At 43.8% G+C, this 17926-nt stretch overlaps 1 protein-coding gene across 26 annotated transcripts in view; it reads right to left on the reverse strand.

Annotated features, from left to right (window-relative positions):
* Positions 1–8804: 8804 nt before the first annotated feature.
* Positions 8805–17926, reverse strand: part of PTPRD (protein tyrosine phosphatase receptor type D) — a 1176641-nt gene continuing 1167519 nt past the window's right edge. For all 26 annotated transcript variants that reach the window (XM_082204501.1, XM_082204490.1, XM_082204511.1 and 23 more), the window contains 3 exons: positions 15384–15538; positions 13324–13459; positions 8805–10170 (listed from right to left, as the gene is read on the reverse strand). In XM_082204501.1, the coding sequence (XP_082060627.1) occupies positions 10102–10170; positions 13324–13459; positions 15384–15538 (360 nt within the window). In that variant the 3' untranslated portion in view covers positions 8805–10101. The remainder of the gene's footprint in view (positions 10171–13323; positions 13460–15383; positions 15539–17926) is intronic.

A 17926-nucleotide genomic window follows, 5' to 3' on the forward strand; every position in this document is an offset into this window, starting at 1 on the left:
TCCCCTCCACCACTCCTTGAACCAATGCCTAACCACCAAACCTTACAAAGTTGTGACGATTTGCTACACGGCAGGCGAAACCCAAGTGGCACCAGCCAATTGGCTAAATGGGAAAATTCCTACCGGGCCCCTGTCCCAAAAACAGACGACCCACGACGGCATAGCAAGGTCATAGCAAGACCCTAAATATAGGGAGGGTGGGTGGGTGATCCAATGCACGAGGCACTAAGAGGAAGCTTGACGCAACGTGCAGCGGCATAAATAGGTCCGCCGGCTGCAAATTCTCTCAACCCCGTTGGCCAGAATTGCCCCAGCAACCGAGGGACCCAATCGGGTTGTTGTGGCTATCCAAATGATCCCACCCACCCAGACGGTAAGGTCAGTCTTGGTGATCTCACCACAACACGTGCCCTCCATTGATGAGGAAACAATTAGTCAGGAATGATTAAGTCATGCGGCTTTACCTGGGGCATGGTAAATGTTAGCACAAAGTAGATAATGGAAATGAGGTTGAAATTTGTGTATTTATATATCACTATATACAGTAGTCTTCAGACTGAACTGTAAAAGCCAGTATTCTCTGATGATCTGTCTTTCTGTCTATCTATACATACTGGGCCTAAACCTGTACTAGGGGCTACTGGTTGCCTTATGTCCTCTTTTTCCAGGACACGTCCTCTTTTTCCTGGGTGTCAGGGGCTGGACTGAGGAGGAATAGTGGGAATTGCCCTCCCCTCTTCCTGCACCTTCCCAAGAAGAGGAGGAGAGTATAGCTTTAGAACAGTGGTTTGCAGAAGGTCATAGTTTGGAGGCTGCAGAGAGGAAAAGCTGGGAAATATTGGGAAAGCGGCAGAAAAAAGAAGAAGAAGAAGGGGAGAGACAGCTAACAGACTTAGTGTGTCTTGAAAGCCCCCCCCCCTCCCAGAACAAGGCGCGCCTTGAGAGTAGTAGAACAGAAAACTCAGAGGCAGAAAGCACAGATCTGTCGGCGCAGGGGTGACATACAATAGGAGAGACTGAGAGGGTGGAACTTTACTTGGAGCAAAGCCATTCTCTGAGAGAGACCACATTCCTTTCTCTCTGTGTGTGTGTGAATATTGAATAAACTACTTGGTAAGAACTTCTGGTTTATCTGCTTCTTGCATCCCACCATGGGAAAGATAGGATTCCCTGAAGCCTTGACAATGAGTAGAGTCATCATAGCGAATGAAGTCAGCAAATGTCTCCTCTTTTTCACTCTTCAAAACATTGCAACCCTACAGTGATCGTAGGGCTTTGGATGTGGGGCAACTTCTATGGAATCTTCATGCTTTGCAGGGGGTGGGGTTTCCCTTCTATCTTTACAATTCCGTGATTCCATCTCCCTCCATAGGATTGCTCTATCCATTCTCAATCTGTAATATGGCACCAAAGGTGCCCACCGTGCCTATTGGTTGTGAGCTTTCATGAGATATAAAGCTGGTAAAACACTTTGCACATTTATTATTCCTACAGAGATCGTTTTTTATAAAGCGTGTTCTCACTAGCAGAGAGCACGTGTTGCGGTTGGGGAGCAGGCCACCATCATGACTAGGCAAATTTGGGGAACCCAAGCCGGTAAGGGGTTAATTGGGTTGCTGGGGATTTTTGTATGTTGCTAATTTGGAGGAGTCAGAGTCTATAAATTGAGGAGTTAGACTAGGGGACATCCTCTTGGCCGTTTTGCATCGGATCACCCGCCCCCCCTCCCTTGTTATAGGGTGGTTCTTGGGTTCATTTGACCTTGCTATGCCTGTCATGGGGTCGTTCGCCTTTGAGTGGGGGCCTGGTAGGAATTTTGCCATTTGGCTGATTGGCTGTTGCCATTTGGTTTTTGCCTACTGCGTAGCAAATCGTCACAACTTGTAAGGTTGGCGGTTAGGCATTGGTTAAATTGGTAAGGTGCCTATCCCTCCAAATGATGCGAATGGGAATTCCGTTAAAGGAATCCAGGGGCTTGCCATTCTTTCGTCCTTGTCCGTGGTGCCGGGCTTGGGCCGTGCAAGCCCCACCGGAACATGAGGGTGAGAGGTGTTGGACTGAGTTCCCAGCCTCATTTCTCCCCAATATTTGTTTCCCACGCTGGCTTCCGGTGGTGCCCGGAAGTGCCAGCTCTGTCTTTAGGGGGCAAGGACAGATAGTCATAACCAATGCCTAAGCAACCACTCACATTTTCTGTATTTGAATAAAGTTGTGGCAAAAATGATGCCAAAAACCTTAAACAAAAATTAACGTGTGCTGTGTGAATTTTTTGGGGGGTGGCACTGTGGAACTCAACACACAACAAGAGTCTTAACGGTTTGGGGAAATGGTAGCAGGTGCAAACTAACCTAAAACTACCTTCCAGATTCACTGACATCGTTGAATGTATTCTGCGCTGTTGCTACTGGTGAGGGACCCTGTTTGCTTGTTCCTGCTATACAGTGGTACCTCAGGTTACATACACTTCAGGTTACATATGCTTCAGGTTACAGACTCCGCTAACCCAGAAATAGTGCTTCAGGTTAAGAACTTTTCTTCAGAATTAGAACAGAAATTGTGCTCCAGTGGCGCGGCGGCAGCAGGAGGCCCCATTAGCTAAAGTGGTGCTTCAGGTTAAGAACAGTTTCAGGTTCAGAACGGACCTCCGGAATGAATTAAGTACTTAACCCAAGGTATCACTGTACAGTAGTACCTCTGGTTGCGAACAGGATCCTTTCTGGAGGCCCATTTGCAACATGAAAAGAGCACAACCTGAAGCGCCGTATCTGCGCAGGTGCGTGGCGCGATTTGGAGCTTGGGTGCATACGTGAAGCTTGATTGAGCACTTCTGCGCATGCGTAAGCGGCAAAACCCGGAAGTAACCCTTTGCGGTACTTCCCAGTCGCCCTGGGACGTAACCTGAAAGAACGTAACATGAAGCAAACGTAACATGAGGTATGACTGTAATAATGGAAGGGCTTTTAAAATTATATTCTGCTGACACAAGCCAGTTGCATACATTCAAGCGGGCAGCACGGAGAGTTTTAAAAGCATCCTGTTTACAGGCCTGATGCAAAACAATCACCGTTCATTACACCGCCCCATTTGCAGGGTGTTATTGGGCTCATCTGCGAAAGCCAGACAGCAGAGATCTGATCGCGCATCTTCAGTCAATGCTATTAGACATTGAGTGTGCTTCTGTCAATTGCTAGCATTGGCCATTGCGAGAGAGACGGGAGGCACAGTTTAGCCTTTGCTGGGCAGGGGAATGCAGGCTTGAGTGGTATCTTAATAGACAATGTTTGAAACTTTTTTCATTTTTAGAAAACCACACTATTACTTGAGATCAATGAATTCTGTATACCAAAATAAAATTCCAGCACTCTTAATGATGAAACATAGTCAGAATGTTTAGTGCACTGGGAATCATTTTCATGCATTTTTAGCAACCCTCCTGAGTGAACAAAAGGAGTGTTGCAATAGCTGAAAAGGGTGGGATATCTGTACCAGGTGAATGGCAATCAGCGCCCCTGGTTTCTGAGGAGTTGGGCGATAGTTGTTGTTGATGATGATTTTGGTGTCGAACCCTTAATTTTGTATGAAAAGTTAACTCAGCTATTTGGTACAGCTGTGAAGTAAACAGCACAATGTTTATCCACTCAAGACAGAACAAGCACCACAATGTTTATTTGCTCAGGACAGAACAATGCAGTACATTTGCATTCTCCCTCCCTATGTTTTTGATTGAGAAGCAGGCAGTCATGTTTTCTCCTGAATTTCCTGCAAGAGACAGCAGCTGTGGAGTTTATTTCGTATCCTATGTCGTGTTCCCATTGGTCTTTAAATGTGGTGAGAGGAACAGAGCGAGGGGGAAGGGACACATTCATTAACCCATTTCTTTAATCCCGCGATCGATAAGAATCCTGCGATCGACCAGGATCATCCGGGAATCTACCTGTTGATCACTGTTGACTGGTTGTACATATCTGATAGATATCAAACAGAAAAAACTACAGAGAAAAATAAAGACACATTAATAATAATCCTCATATGATCCTCATAAAACACAAATTATCAATTCATCTCTGTTTTCCTTGGCCACCATTTTATCTTAATCTTCACACATACAGAGAGTTGAATCTTCCCACCTCCCACCTGGGAAAGTTCCTCCTTCCTGTGTCTCCCATTATGACCTTCCTCTCAAGCAGGACCCTTCCTCTTCTCTGTGTCAGCTTCCTTCATTTATCACAAATATATCACAAATTTAAGACGTTAAGACATCTATCCTGACCAGAGACGAATGGCTGATGAAGTTGATGGACTACGCCAAAATGGTGAAAAGGACTGGGGAAAATCAGAAACCAGGAAGAGAGAAACTTTTAATAAGGAATGGGAGAAATTTACAAATTATCTAAGAGAACACCATAAACAACTAAAAACTTGGGCAGGATTTGAGTAATGCTTGTAATGTACTATATGAACTAAGGTAAAAATGGATTGTTTTAAGAAAAATAGAGAAAATCTACGATGCAGCTGAAAAAGATTGAAAATGGAAACCATGGAAGGGTGGAGGGAAGTCTAAGGATTCAGGTATTCCTAAATGTTGATGATTATGTCTAATGTTTGAATTTAAATGTGTAGTGTAAAACTGAATAAATAAATAAACGACGTTTAAGACATCTAGTTAATTGGATCCTCTTCAAGGAGAGTACGCATTGCGCTCGGGCCCCCGGGCATCTCCCATGTCCTAGTGTGGGTAAAGCTATCCCCTGCTCCACTCTGGTTGGTCGTTTCGCGGGCACATGGTCCCTATAGCCAATGGCTTGGCTTGGGGGGCGGCGGCCGCGAAACATTATTTAATCCCTGCGCGATGTTTGCTGGACCTCTTTGCTTTCGCGCAGCGGATCACCCGCCCGCCCCCTTTATCCGGTGCGTTGGCCTTGCTATGGACTTCAGTTGGTCACTGTTGAGGGACCTGGTAGGCCTTTTTCCAACTTGAGCATGGTGTGGGGTAGGCGTCACACATCAAACTGAGGGTACCCGGCCACGCCATTTGCCAGGCGGCCAATCAGGGCACTGTGGGGGCGTGGCCGGGGCCAATTTAAACCACAGCGCAACTCTGGAAGCTCCTCTTTCAGCCTCACGCTGTGGATCTCCTGCCCTCCCACCCTCTTTTAGGTAGGGTCGCTGGCCTTGCTATGGACTTCGGTTGGTCACTGTTGAGGGACCTGGTAGGAGTTTTTCCACTTGGTAAATTGGCACCAGCCACTTGGCTTTCGCCTACCTCGTAGTAATCACCACAATTTTGTAAGGTTTGACGGTTAGGCATTAGATCAGCAATGTGTGGGAAGGAGAGGTGCGGCCTTCACCCGCCCCTCCAACTCAAGGATATTCCAGTAAAGGATATTCCACAGTAGGGGCTAGGGCCATACCAGGACCCCACGGGGGCACTGGGGGTGAACTCAAGTCAGTTCGCATCGGTGGCGCTCCCTCTGTTGGCGTTTCACCCTTTTATCAGATTCCCTGCGATGCGGGTGGGAGTCTGATATAGTTTGGATGATTCCAATGCCTAAGCAATACCACTCGCATTCTGTATTCAATAAAGTTGTGGCCTAAATTTTGCCCAATAACTTAAACTAAAATCCCGTGTCACTGCGTCTTCATTTTTGGGCAAGGAGCCTTTACCTGCCCTGTTTGGAGATTGAATGCAGAATTCGGCACAGAGGGGAAGAGATCCAGCACTGACCTCTAGCCGTTTTCAAAACAATTCCACACACAAACATACTCAGTTTGCTAGTCCAACCAGTATGGTCCTGGTGTGGGGTCCCCATCCCACCCCAATTTGACAGAAGGAGAGACTTAAAAGGCTAAAAAGAAATGTTTTTTATTGTTATTTCAGAAAGCAAGGCTTAAGAAAAGACAACCAGGGCTGCATAACACTGACATTTTTATTAGAATTCTTTTGTAACAAATGGAACTTGTGTCAGCAAATAACTGATTTTCATACAGACTTTCTTTCGCCACCAATGTAACGAAGTAAGAAAATAAAAAGCACGCCTTTCATTCTGTAAAACATTTACGCGTACTACTAATTAGAGGTAATTGTATTTTTTTTAACAAGCCATTTTACAAGGTAATTTTTTTATTTTGATTTTTTTTTGTTTTTGTTTTCAGTCTAGGCATCCAAAACGAGAGCAAAGAACACAACTTGTATTATCTTTGTAAAGACACTCCAAGCTTGAATGGCAAAGCCACGTAACAAGATGGATGACGGGAGCTGCAGCCTTCTGATATTCTCTTGGGAGTATCAGGGCACTCAAAAACGAAAACGAAAAGAGAGATCACAAAACCATAAGAGGAGCGGGGGAGAAAATAAAATTTATAAGGAGGAGGGAACTTGCATCTTGTTGTTGCCCCTGCAAACGCCCTCCTCCCCTTTAAACATGTTTTGTGTTATTTACATACACACAAGTGGATTTTCATAAGCAGTTTTCCTTACAGATGGGTTCAAGTAATAATACTATTGGGTGTAGAATCAATAGGGCAGTGCATAGTACAAAGGTATAGAAAGTGCAAATCTCCCTAGAGTAACCCCTTCCTTCCCCCAGCCATCCTTGCCAACGTCTAACCATGCAAACCAGGTTTTTTTTTCTTTCTTTTTTATTAAAAAAGGAGCTAAAATAAAAGTTCTGTACAAATAATTTTTTATATATTTTGCGTATTTCTCCATTGTTAACTAATTACAAAATTATACATAACTACACATACATAGGTAAATAATAGCACCGTACTGGTTATGCTGATGAAACCGAATTCTGAGCTTGGTAAATGGCAGATAATGACACCTACTAATTAGAGAGAGAGAGAGAGAGAGAGAGAGAGAGAGAGAGAGAGAGAGAGAGAGAAATCACTGCACAGCAAAGATACAGAAAATGGAATGCACATCAATGATTCGGAGAGAGTTCCTCATTAGAAGCAACTCCTGAATAGCAGTTTTGATGGGAATATGTGCGGCTATTTCTTCCTCTTCTTGTCACGTGAAAACGTTCACCCCTCACTCACTAGTGATTTCATACAACGCTTTCCTTGAATAAATCAAATGATTTTTGTTTTTGTTTTTTGCAGAAAAGAGGCCAATTGTTTTCAGGATCAATTGGCCTGCCTAGTGTATGTCTGCACATGGATTTTCTTTTTTTATGCTCTTCCGTGTACATCCTGACCTCACAAGCCACATGACCCCCCATGCACAGTCTGCAGTGACCACCGCAGATTTCTATACAACCCCATGCAAAATGGGGTCGTCATCGTCAGTGGCATTTTGTCACACACTTCCAATCTTGCTCTTACAAGTCCAGAACACAGAAAGTTCCTGTGCAGACATGCCTTTCCTCTATGCTTCTAAAATGTAGCATTTTTTCCCACCGTGAGTCTGAAAACGGGTACTTTTGGCTAAAAGCATGAGTTCGCTGCATAATCTGGCACTTTAAAAAATACTATTTCGACAGAAACAAATAAAAACAAAAGGAAACATATAGTGCACATTCTTCTCTGATTCTGATGTAAGTTAGAGAATCTCATTCTGAGGTAGCCTTCTATAATACTTTATTATTATTATTATTATTATCATTATTATTATACATATATATGTTTAATTTTCCCCCCATTTTTGCATTTTTATATATAAAAGTGCTCAAATAGAATGCTTTCTAGTGTTTGGTCTTTTAATATATTTATTTCTGGTAGCGATGGGAAACATGGAAAAAGAGAGAGAAAGAACAACTAATCACTTCCTTGGTGGTCCTATTTTTTTTAAACCACATTTAAAATAATTCTTTTGATATTTATGTTCCAACATGGTGCTAGGCTGAACTCAGACCAATGCAAGAGTAAATGGCTTCCATTATAGTGCCTCAAAATGTTTTGTACCATCCACAATGAGGGGGTCACATATAATCTTCCTTACATTTACGCCCTCTGTCCGCTTGCCTGACCCAGCTTATTTCAGGAGGCCTTCTAGCCTGAGTAAAGTGAACATGCTTTGGCCTCCAGTGAAAATTCGTGTGCATGGATATGACTCAAGACCCATTCTAATCGCTGCTCCGATGTCTATTAAGGGGTATCTACCTTCTCTTTTCAGCACGGTGCTCCTGGCTTCTGATAACCAATGCAATGGTTACGAAAGCAGACTGGGAGGACTCGCACGCAGATAAACAGCCCCTGACTACCCAACTGCTTGGGATAAACATGGATTAATATTTAACACCAGGAATGCATATTCTTAAAAGACCTCTTTGTACATGTGTTGAAAAGCTAATGCTTTTTAATCGAAGAAAGGGGGTTGGGGGAAGAGTGACACAGAGAAATATGAGTTCAACTAATGCAAATACAGACGGAACAAAACTCGAAGAAATGCTATCAAAATAGGCATCAAATATAAGGCACTCTAAATGTAAAAATTAAAATTAAAAAACCCCAGCATTTTTCATTAATGCTGTACGCCACAAAAAGAGTTCTGTTTCAACAGAGCAACATGAGTTTGGCTTTGCCCCATTATACATCGTCAATGCACATGTCCTACCGTATACTATAGACAATTATACAAGTGAATACATTTTTAAAACATCTTGACAACTATTATATTACAACATTCTCCCCTCCTAAGGGAATATGCACTGACCTTTCCCACATGCACACTTCCTATATTTAGTATGGTTTGTTTATTGCACTAAGGTGTTACAATAAGGTGTTTTTGTATGTGTGAGATGCGTGTACATATGATTTCCATCCTTTTTTCCTTTTTCTTTCTTTTCTTTTTTTTTTTGGGGGGGGGGTAGGACTGAGTTTCAAGTATCACTGATGTGCATTCCTCATTTCCCCTGGAAAACAGACAACGAAACAAAAGCCCTCAAAGCAAAACAATGAGATGCAGACATGTTCAGAAATATTGTATGGACTGAATGTAGCATTTTGGATTCTCCTCCCCTCCTCCACTGCTTCAATAAATCCAAGTCATGGAAGAACTGATATGCGATATATGCATTTCTGTCTATCTATCTACGTGCATAATTGTAGATTGATAGAGAGACGATAATAGAGATATACATATATTTATAGATATAAAGAGAAAGGTGTGTTTGTGTGTGTGTGTTAATAGCAGCTTTATACTTTGCGCTTCCCTGTTGATTCCAAAAGAAACAAAAAACAAAACCTTCCATATGTATATTAACTGATTTATATTTCATATTTTTTTAATAATAATAATAATAAATCAAAATGTAAAAGCAATTATCTAAATGAGAATGTGGTCCTGGAGATAAATATAGGGTTGCACAAAAATGTGCAAATTTTCAAATTATTTAACATTTCTACAGCGAGATATTACAGGTAACAGTTCTACAGCATAAAAAAATCTACAATTCTGAAACAAACAAAAAATAATAATGAACAGTTATGCAACTTTCCCCCCTCCAAATTCACTTCATTGAATGATAAACTTTTTGTTTAAAATAAAAAAGGAAAAAAGTTTACACAGTTAAAAATGAAGCACAGGTCAGCAGTATCTTTACAATACTAAAAAACTAAATCAAGGACTTTCTTTTTAAACATTCGCCCTTTCCCCTCCCACCCCCCAAAGTGTTATTTATGAGCAATATGGTAGGAAGGGGAGATGCTGAAGCAAAGAGTTCGTCTTTTCTCAGAGCAGCCAGGTACTGGCCCTTGGACAAACATCTCGCACTGAATTGCAGGACTCCCAAATTCCATGTTGTTAACTATCATGCAATCCTGAACAAGATGATGGTTCTTTGCAGAATTTGCTCTTCCCTTTAACTTCAACCAAAGCTGAATCCTTGAGGTATCTGTAACATGAAATCCTTCAGATGCCTCAACCAGTCTGGATTCTTTTATTATGTTTCTGGTAAGGTTTATTGAACTGTGAATTGTTGGTCCACCTGGAACAGTTTTTCGTTTCGTTTGTTTGTTTTCCTTTTAATATTTCCCCACTAATTGGTCTTTAGTTAGGAGTTAAGAAGTACTTCTCAAGCACACAGTATGGCTCAGAAGAGGCTCTCTGGATCTTAAAGGGCCTGCAGTTAAAAATCCAGGATGGTCAGGGATTTTGTTTTACGTTGCATAGTGATCAAAGCTGCCCAGGTATTCTAGTGCGGCTCGATAGCAGAACTGATATTGATCCTTGGGGGGGGGGGAAGAGAGAAAGAGAAGTTAAGATAAATCCATTTGCTGCTTTCTGGTTACAACACCGCCAATTTCTTACCCTTGAATGGTTAACAGAACTGGAGACGGTTGTGAGCTGTGCTGTTCTCCCTTCTAGGAGAAGTTCTTTGCTCCTTTATCTTGCCAGCTGCAACCATGGTTTCATGTACCTTCTACACATATACTAAGCAGAACACCCACACCTTAACCAGGTTTTGGCACCAGCTGTGCTTCCCTGGAAAGGCTGGGATCCTTGGCATGTGTACTAGGCAGAGGGCCTTCTCAGTAGTGGCACCCGCCCTGTGGAACGCCCTCCCACCCGATGTCAAAGAGAACAACAACTACCAGACTTTTAGAAGACATCTGAAGGCAGCCCTGTTTAGGGAAGCTTTTAATGTTTGATGCATTACTGTATTTTGTTGGAAGCCGCCCAGATGGGCGGGGTATAAATAATAAATTGTTACTGTTATTGTTATTTTACCTGTACAATAATATTTCTACAATTTCTGTTGTGGCTTGTATGGACAAGAGAAAATGAGCAAAACACCAGGAAGCTCATGAACTTTTGTTTCCTGCAAATAAAAGATTCAGATATCTTAACTGTGTTTAGTTCCAAGCCTGTATGGCTTTGCCAGAGAGGTCTTGGTAATTCTGACTTCTTTGCAACAGACTGGTGGCATGTGAAATGACCTTCTCTTCTGTGGACCCTGGACTTTGGAATTCCTTGCTTTCAGTTGTCCATCTAGCCCCAACTTTGGGCATATCCAGAAGATATGCAGAGGCGCAGCATTTTGCTCCAGCATAGGCAAACTCAGCCCTCCAGATGTTTTGGGACTACAACTCCCATCATCCCTGACCACTGGTCCTGTTAGCTAGGGATGATGGGAGTTGTAGTCCCAAAACATCTGGAGGGCTGAGTTTGCCTATGCCTGGTTTAAAGAGTAGGAGCAACTGTACACTGTAATACCAGGACTGCTTTGCTATGGGGTTAATATATCCATGTTGCTTTGGAAAATGTGCAAATCAGGCCTAAGGTCTGTCTTAAATGTGTATTTTATTCCAATGCTTGCTAGGAGCTGTGCTGAATGTTGTGGTGCATAACTGCTTCACAAGTTTTTTATATATGAAGGTCAAAGTATATCCATAATGAGGCAAAAGAAGAAGAATATTCTAATAAACAGTTTAAGAGAAGGAACATCAAATCATCCAAAATGCAAACTTGCAAATTTTATTTTATATGTGTGTGTAAGTATTTGTTTCTAGGAACTAATGGGACATAAAGACATTTTTCAACTGCAATAATACTAGTAATAGAAAATAAATGGGTTTTACTCTTCAGTTTTGTCTGAGTTATTAGGATCAGCGAGAGGGGGAAATGGCCCAATTCCATTCTAAATAACTTTGTTTTAAAAGTTGTTAAAACTGTAGTGTTGGACTACAAGCCTGCAGTCAAAGATTTAGGAGCTATGTCCTTATCAATGTTTAAAACCCAACATCCTGTGCTCACACCTGGCCCACAGACTCCAAAATCCATCCATCCTGCATTGTCTCATCCCTGGAAAGTGGCGTGCTTCCTTTTCACCCCCTTTTCTCTCTGGTGTTCAAATTGCTGCATTTGTGCTTGCCAGGGCCGGATTGAGGTTTGATGAGGCCCTCAGCTACTGAAGGTAATGGAGCCCTTTATATGTCCAGCTGTCCTTTGTCAACAACAAATTGCCGCTGTTTTTGCTTGTGTTGAATATATAGGAAAAGGTAAAGGGACCCCTGACCATTAGGTCCAGTCGTGGCTGACTCTGGGGTTGCGGTGCTCATCTTGCTTTATTGGTCACAACTTGTAAGTTGTGGTTAGGCATTGGTTAAAAATTGGTTAGTGAAGGGATAAGGATTGACGGTGCCTGCCCCTCCAATGCTGCTGCTGCTGCAAAGGTATTCCATTAAAAGAATCCAGGGGCTCGCCATGCTTTCGTCCAAATCCCTGGCGTGGAGCTTGCGGGGAGAGATGAGGGTCTGGTGCCCAGCTCCATTTTCTCCCCAATATTGTTTTCTCTTACTGGCTTTTGCTGGAATCCGGAAGTCAGTTCTGTCCCGGGGCGGGGACAGATAGTCGTAACCAATGCCTAAGCAACCACTCACATTTATGTATTTTAATAAAGTTGTGGCCAAAATTATGCCAAAAACCTTAAACAAAAATTCTGTGTGAATTGTGATTTATTTGGGGGTGGCTTGGGGACCTCGACATGCAATCTTATTTTCAGTGCCAGAGCTGAACCCAGAGAACATATACATGCTCTCTTCCACAAACAGAGTATCTTCCAGATTCCTCCTCTCACTCCCTCTTTTCCAGCTCCAGTTCCAGGGTCAAATGAGTTCTCCTGAAGAAAGGCAATAGCTGCTTGGCAGGACATTTGATTGTCCGTTCCATTCTGTCTCTCTTTCTGTGGCTGAGAAAGGGAGAGGAGCTGGCAATGGCTTTTTATCAGGGGCTGAATAAATGGGGAGGTTTATGGGAGAGCAGTAAGAGAATATCAAGAGGATATTTTTTTTTTATTTTTTTAAACTCTCTCTCTTTCTCACACACAGAAAAACAACCAGCAATCTTCCCTTCTGCAACTACAACCAGTCACTGGACTGCAAGCAAATGCATTTCCAGCTGGATGAATGGGTCTCTGCAATGGATATCAATTTTGTGTGTGTGGGTGGGGGTGGGTGTGTACACCTTTTTGTGTTTTTAACTTCTTCATCTTTTGGTATTTTTACTGTACATCGCCTTGAGATGCTTGTGTGGAAAGCAATTCATTCCTACTCCTATTAGTTCAATTGATTAGGGTTTTCTGCCATGGCAACTCAAAGGGACTTACAACATTTGAAGAAAAACAAACAAACACATGCATACATTAAAACCAGCAAAAATAAAAAAATAAATGTTCCTACTAGATTAAAACAGCCCACCCATGAAAAAACGCCCTGGAACATGTTCTGCTTCCAAGGCAAAGTTCACAAACCAAAGCACCTACTTCCAGCTTTGCAGCGTTCTTAATCCAAGTTGTTAAAAAAATAAGCTATTCTTAAACCAAGGTACCCAGGTATATATATAGCTATAGAATAAGTGGAAGAATGACAAGTTATTCTTACCTCTGTCTGTACCATGGCTGGCCGTTGCGTCCTTAACATTTTGACAGTCTGGAAGATATCTACAACACCTTCATATCTCATTCTTTCCAACACAATGCTCAGGGTTATGAACACTCCGGTCCTTCCAACACCAGCACTGAAGAAGGGGAAAAGCGAAAGTGAATAATTTGGCTGACTGCTGAGCTGCAGAAACAGTATGTCATATGCACACAAACCTTCGATGCTCCACAAATATCTTTACACGGCAACTGTAGATTGCAAGGTGATCATTATTTGACAAGCTGAAATGGATTTGGAAATGAAGTGTTGGATATTGCGGAATGATTTGAAGGGATTCTTAGCTTTTAACCAAATACAGAATGGCCATTATAAATAGAAACCACAACACTTATAAATGTTTGTTCCAAATGTGTTCTTTCCCACAAACAAACAAAAAAAGCAAGCTTGTTAGTCCAATTGCAATAGCGGGATAAAACTATTTTCATTAATATGGCAAAGTCCAAAGAATCAATGCAATAAAGGATTGGAATCATCTGGCAAGGGCACCTTTTCTCATTTTGGTTAAAATATTTGTGTTATTGGTTGCAGACCACAAATTTATGCCACAGAGAAACAGCCTTCCTGGTTGCCAAACTGAGGGAATGGCCTGGCTGCTGTAGAAAATTGTAACGGTGACTAACGAAAGTAGCCTGTAACGATTGAAACACATAGGGATAAATTGAGAAATGGATGCTCCTTCTACTTCATTTTTCTTATACAATCTAGAAAAGCATTTAGTATACATAAAAATCTTTGGGATGACTTTTATTGCAGGAGGGTGCAATCCTATTATGAAAAGCAGCTCAGTGTGATTATCGTCCCCTTACTGTAGATAATGATGATGATGATAATTTATTTATACCCTGCCCATCTGGCTGGGTTTCCCCAGCCACTCTGGGCGGCTCCCAATAGAATATTAAAAACACAATAAATACATCAAACATTAAAAACTTCCCTAAACAGGAAGATGGGAGACTTCCCTAAACAGATGGGAGAATGGGGTGAGATTTGAACTCAGGACCTCCTGGATTACAGCACTCAGGGGCAGAGGAAGGTGGTCAGTGGGGGCAGGCCGCCCCGGGTGTCACCCATAGGCGCCGACTCCATGGGGCCTGAGGGGGCCCGAGCCCCCTCAAAAATTCATTTGGGGGGCTCCGCCCCCCAATAATTTAAGAAAATTGTTAGGCACCTTGCCAAAAACCGCTCAGGGGACTCCGGCGCGCGCCTCCCAAAGTGACCAGGAGCTCCTGAGAAGGGGCGGGCAGGTCGGTCAGTCAGAGGAAGACCCCCAGCGGCGGGACTTTAGAAAGGAATGGAGCCGCGGGGCCGAGGAACGGCGTATTCGTCGCCGGCGAGGGACCAGGGTGAGGGGAGAATGGAGGGGACGGGAGTTCCCGCCGCTGGAGCGGGGCTTTTTTTCTGGGTTCGGCTAAGGTGACGTTGGTAGGAGGGGGTGGCCGCCTCCCGGCACGAAGCCTGGGGAGGGCAGGCCGGTTCTTGCATGCAAAAGCACCACTGCCATCCTGCCGCCAGTATGGACCCCGGTATGGGCCCCCCCAATATTTTTTATAAGTCGGCGCCCCTGGTGTCACCACTGAGGGGGGTGACAAAATGTCGGGTGGCACTCACCACGGGGCCTGCAGCACGCGCAAGCCACACATTTCTCCTGGGAGTGACGTGGTGGCTTGGGCCCTGTAGGCTCTGCGCTGCCCTAAACGGTCCGTCCGCTGCCTCCCCCCCCCCAGCTGTAGGGCGACTGAGTGGGAGGAGGCAGGCAGACTCGCTGGAGGTCCTGCAGCGTGTCTTGCCCCGGTTTGCCCCGCCCCCGCAGGCGGCTGGCCCTGCCCCTGGATGCAGGGCACGTGCGCCTCCCCAGGCGCCCAATCGGCTTGCTCCGCCGCTGACAGCACTATACAACTTCCACTCTTAATTTGCTTCCCGCCAGCCCAAATTACCATTCTGTCAAATCATTTCATCAGTTTTCATCTCATCAATGGCATCTGAGGGTGATTGTTACTTACCTACAGTGAACCGAGATTGGCCCATCTTGCCCAAACTGCTCTTTTGTTTTATGAACTTGGCCTATGAAATCGATAAACCCTTCCCCCGACTTTGGCACTCCTTGTTCAGGCCAATCGGTGAACTGGAACTGCCTCACCGTCCGAGACTGGCCGTCCTTAAATAAAATAAACACAAATAGGATATGCAACGCAGTAAGGCAGAAAACAAGGTATTTTTTTTGGGGGGGGGCAACTATCAAAGGCAAAAATAACCCACAATGAGCAAAAGGAGTGAAAACCCTTCTGAGACAATGCTGACGAGGCTTGTGTTTTCCTTGTCGTTTTGCAGTTGGCAAAACCACACTGACATAAGAATGCAATTTCACTGACCGCAGTGATGCTCAAATTGCTCCCTGCATTGGAAAGGATGTTCTCTGACATTTAAATCCTGGAAAAAACAGAGTCTTTAAGGGACAAGGAAACTGTGAGCTAGTTAAGTGGGACTTTCCCCTTCTTTCTGGTGCAATGGAAGGCATTGGCATGGCTGCAGCGCCAACAAAACCCAAATTCTCTTTATAGCTAACTAAACGCCTCTGGCTTGGCTACTAGATTCTTCTTCCCTTTCAAATGTGTCCCTCTCTTTTCGTAGGAAAGCCATCTGTAAGGCTGCATCTTTTGCCAAGGGGGACTGGAAAATGCTCATTCATGTATTCTCATCCCTGCTAGTACCGGGTTGTGCTCGGCCACCAGGTCCCGGTGCAGCCTCAGCATGGTGTGGGGTAGGCATCATGCATCAAACTGAGGGTGACCCAGCCACTAAATTTGCCAGGCGGCCAATCAGGGCGCTGTGGGGACGTGGCTGGGGCCCATTTAAACCGTGGCACGATTCTGGAAGCTCCTCTTTCAGCCTCACACCACGGATCTCCAGCCCTCCTCTTAGGTAGAGTCACTGGCCTTGCTATGGACTTTGGTTGTCGCCATTGAGGGGCCTGGTAGGACTTTTTCCACTTGGCAAATTGAGTTTGGATTTGATATCCCACTTTATCACTACCCTAAGGAGTCTCAAAGCAGCTAACAATCTCCTTTACACTCTGTGAGGTGAGTGAGGCTGAGAGACTTCAGAGAGAAGTGTGACTAGCCCAAGGTCACCCAGCAGCTGCATGTGGAGGAGCGAGGAATCGAACCTGGTTCACCAGATTATGAGTCCACAAGTGGCACCAGCCACTTGACTTTCGCCTACCTCGTAGCAATCGCCACAACTTTGTAAGGTTTGGCGGTTAGGCACTGGAATAGCAATGAGAGGGGGGGAGGGGAGGTGTGGCCATCACCTGCCCCTCCATGCATAAGGGTATCCCGTTAAAGGAATCCGGGGGTGTGGATCTTGTCCGAAGCCCGAGGAGGGGCTAGGGCCATGTCTTGACCCCAGCGGGAACCCAGAGGGGCTCGAGTCGATCCGCATCAGCGGGGCTCCCCCTACAGGTGGTTTACTCCAATACCGCTCACGTTCTTTAACCAATAAAGTTGTGGCCTAAATTTTGCTAAATTAATGGAATATGCACAGCTTGTGGGCCTAACATATAGAATAAAAGAACAGGGAGAACATATGTTTAAAGAAGGTTGGAAAATGTTTATTGGATATATGGGGGAAATTGTGTACACTTGAAAACATTGGCAGCATTCAGATAAATTCAACGGTGTAAGTAAGTTTTGATGGATGTAATAATGGAATGCTGAACGGTTTAGTCTATATAAAATATGCAGGGATTTATGTTATGCAAAATGAGCCATGGGAAGAGAAGAAGGGGAGTCACTGACATTTTAAGGTTGTTGAAATGAATATTCTAAAATGTAAAACAGAAAATTTAATTTAAAAATTATGGAAAATAAAGAGAATAAACTATTTTGTACCTAGCACAAAACTCTTGCAGGCCTCAGGGCCAGATTCAGACTGCCTATTTTTGTGTTTCTGACATTGCTGGCGTAAGTATGTGCACAATGCAGGAGATCACTGAAGGACCTGATTACAGTTGCTGCGCTTGCTCGTTTTTGCACGTTGTCAATCTGTGCAAGCGCCAACATTTAATAGAAGTGACACAAATTGAGCTATTGCTGTTAACCTTCATGCCTTCCGGATACTTCAGACTTCCTGAATGTCTCTACTTTCCCGCCATGATAGGAGAAACACAACAGATGCCATGTCACTGTGCCTGCGAGCTATAACTGTACAGGAGAGGAGGAGGCGGGGAGCTATTGCCAGATGCCAATCTCTTAAAACGGCACTTTTTTTTTTTTTTTGCAGAATGAAACCAATGAATAACCTCAATGATTATGGGAATTCCGATATAGCAGCTTGGAAGCTGCTATTATACCCCAACCAAAGCATTCAGCTATGATTGCCTTGACATGGAGGTGAATATAGGTTGCTTAAAATAATAAACCCAAACAAAATGATAACTTAGTTGATGCTATTCCTTGAGTAGGCTTTCATTTTCTGTCAAATTCCACAGGTACATCCTTCAGCAATGATGCCTGCAGGAGGAGGAGGCGTTTACAATCACCGAAAT

This window comes from Podarcis vaucheri (genome assembly GCF_965113315.1).
Source record: "Podarcis vaucheri genome assembly, chromosome: 17".
Lineage (NCBI taxonomy): Eukaryota > Metazoa > Chordata > Lepidosauria > Squamata > Lacertidae > Podarcis > Podarcis vaucheri.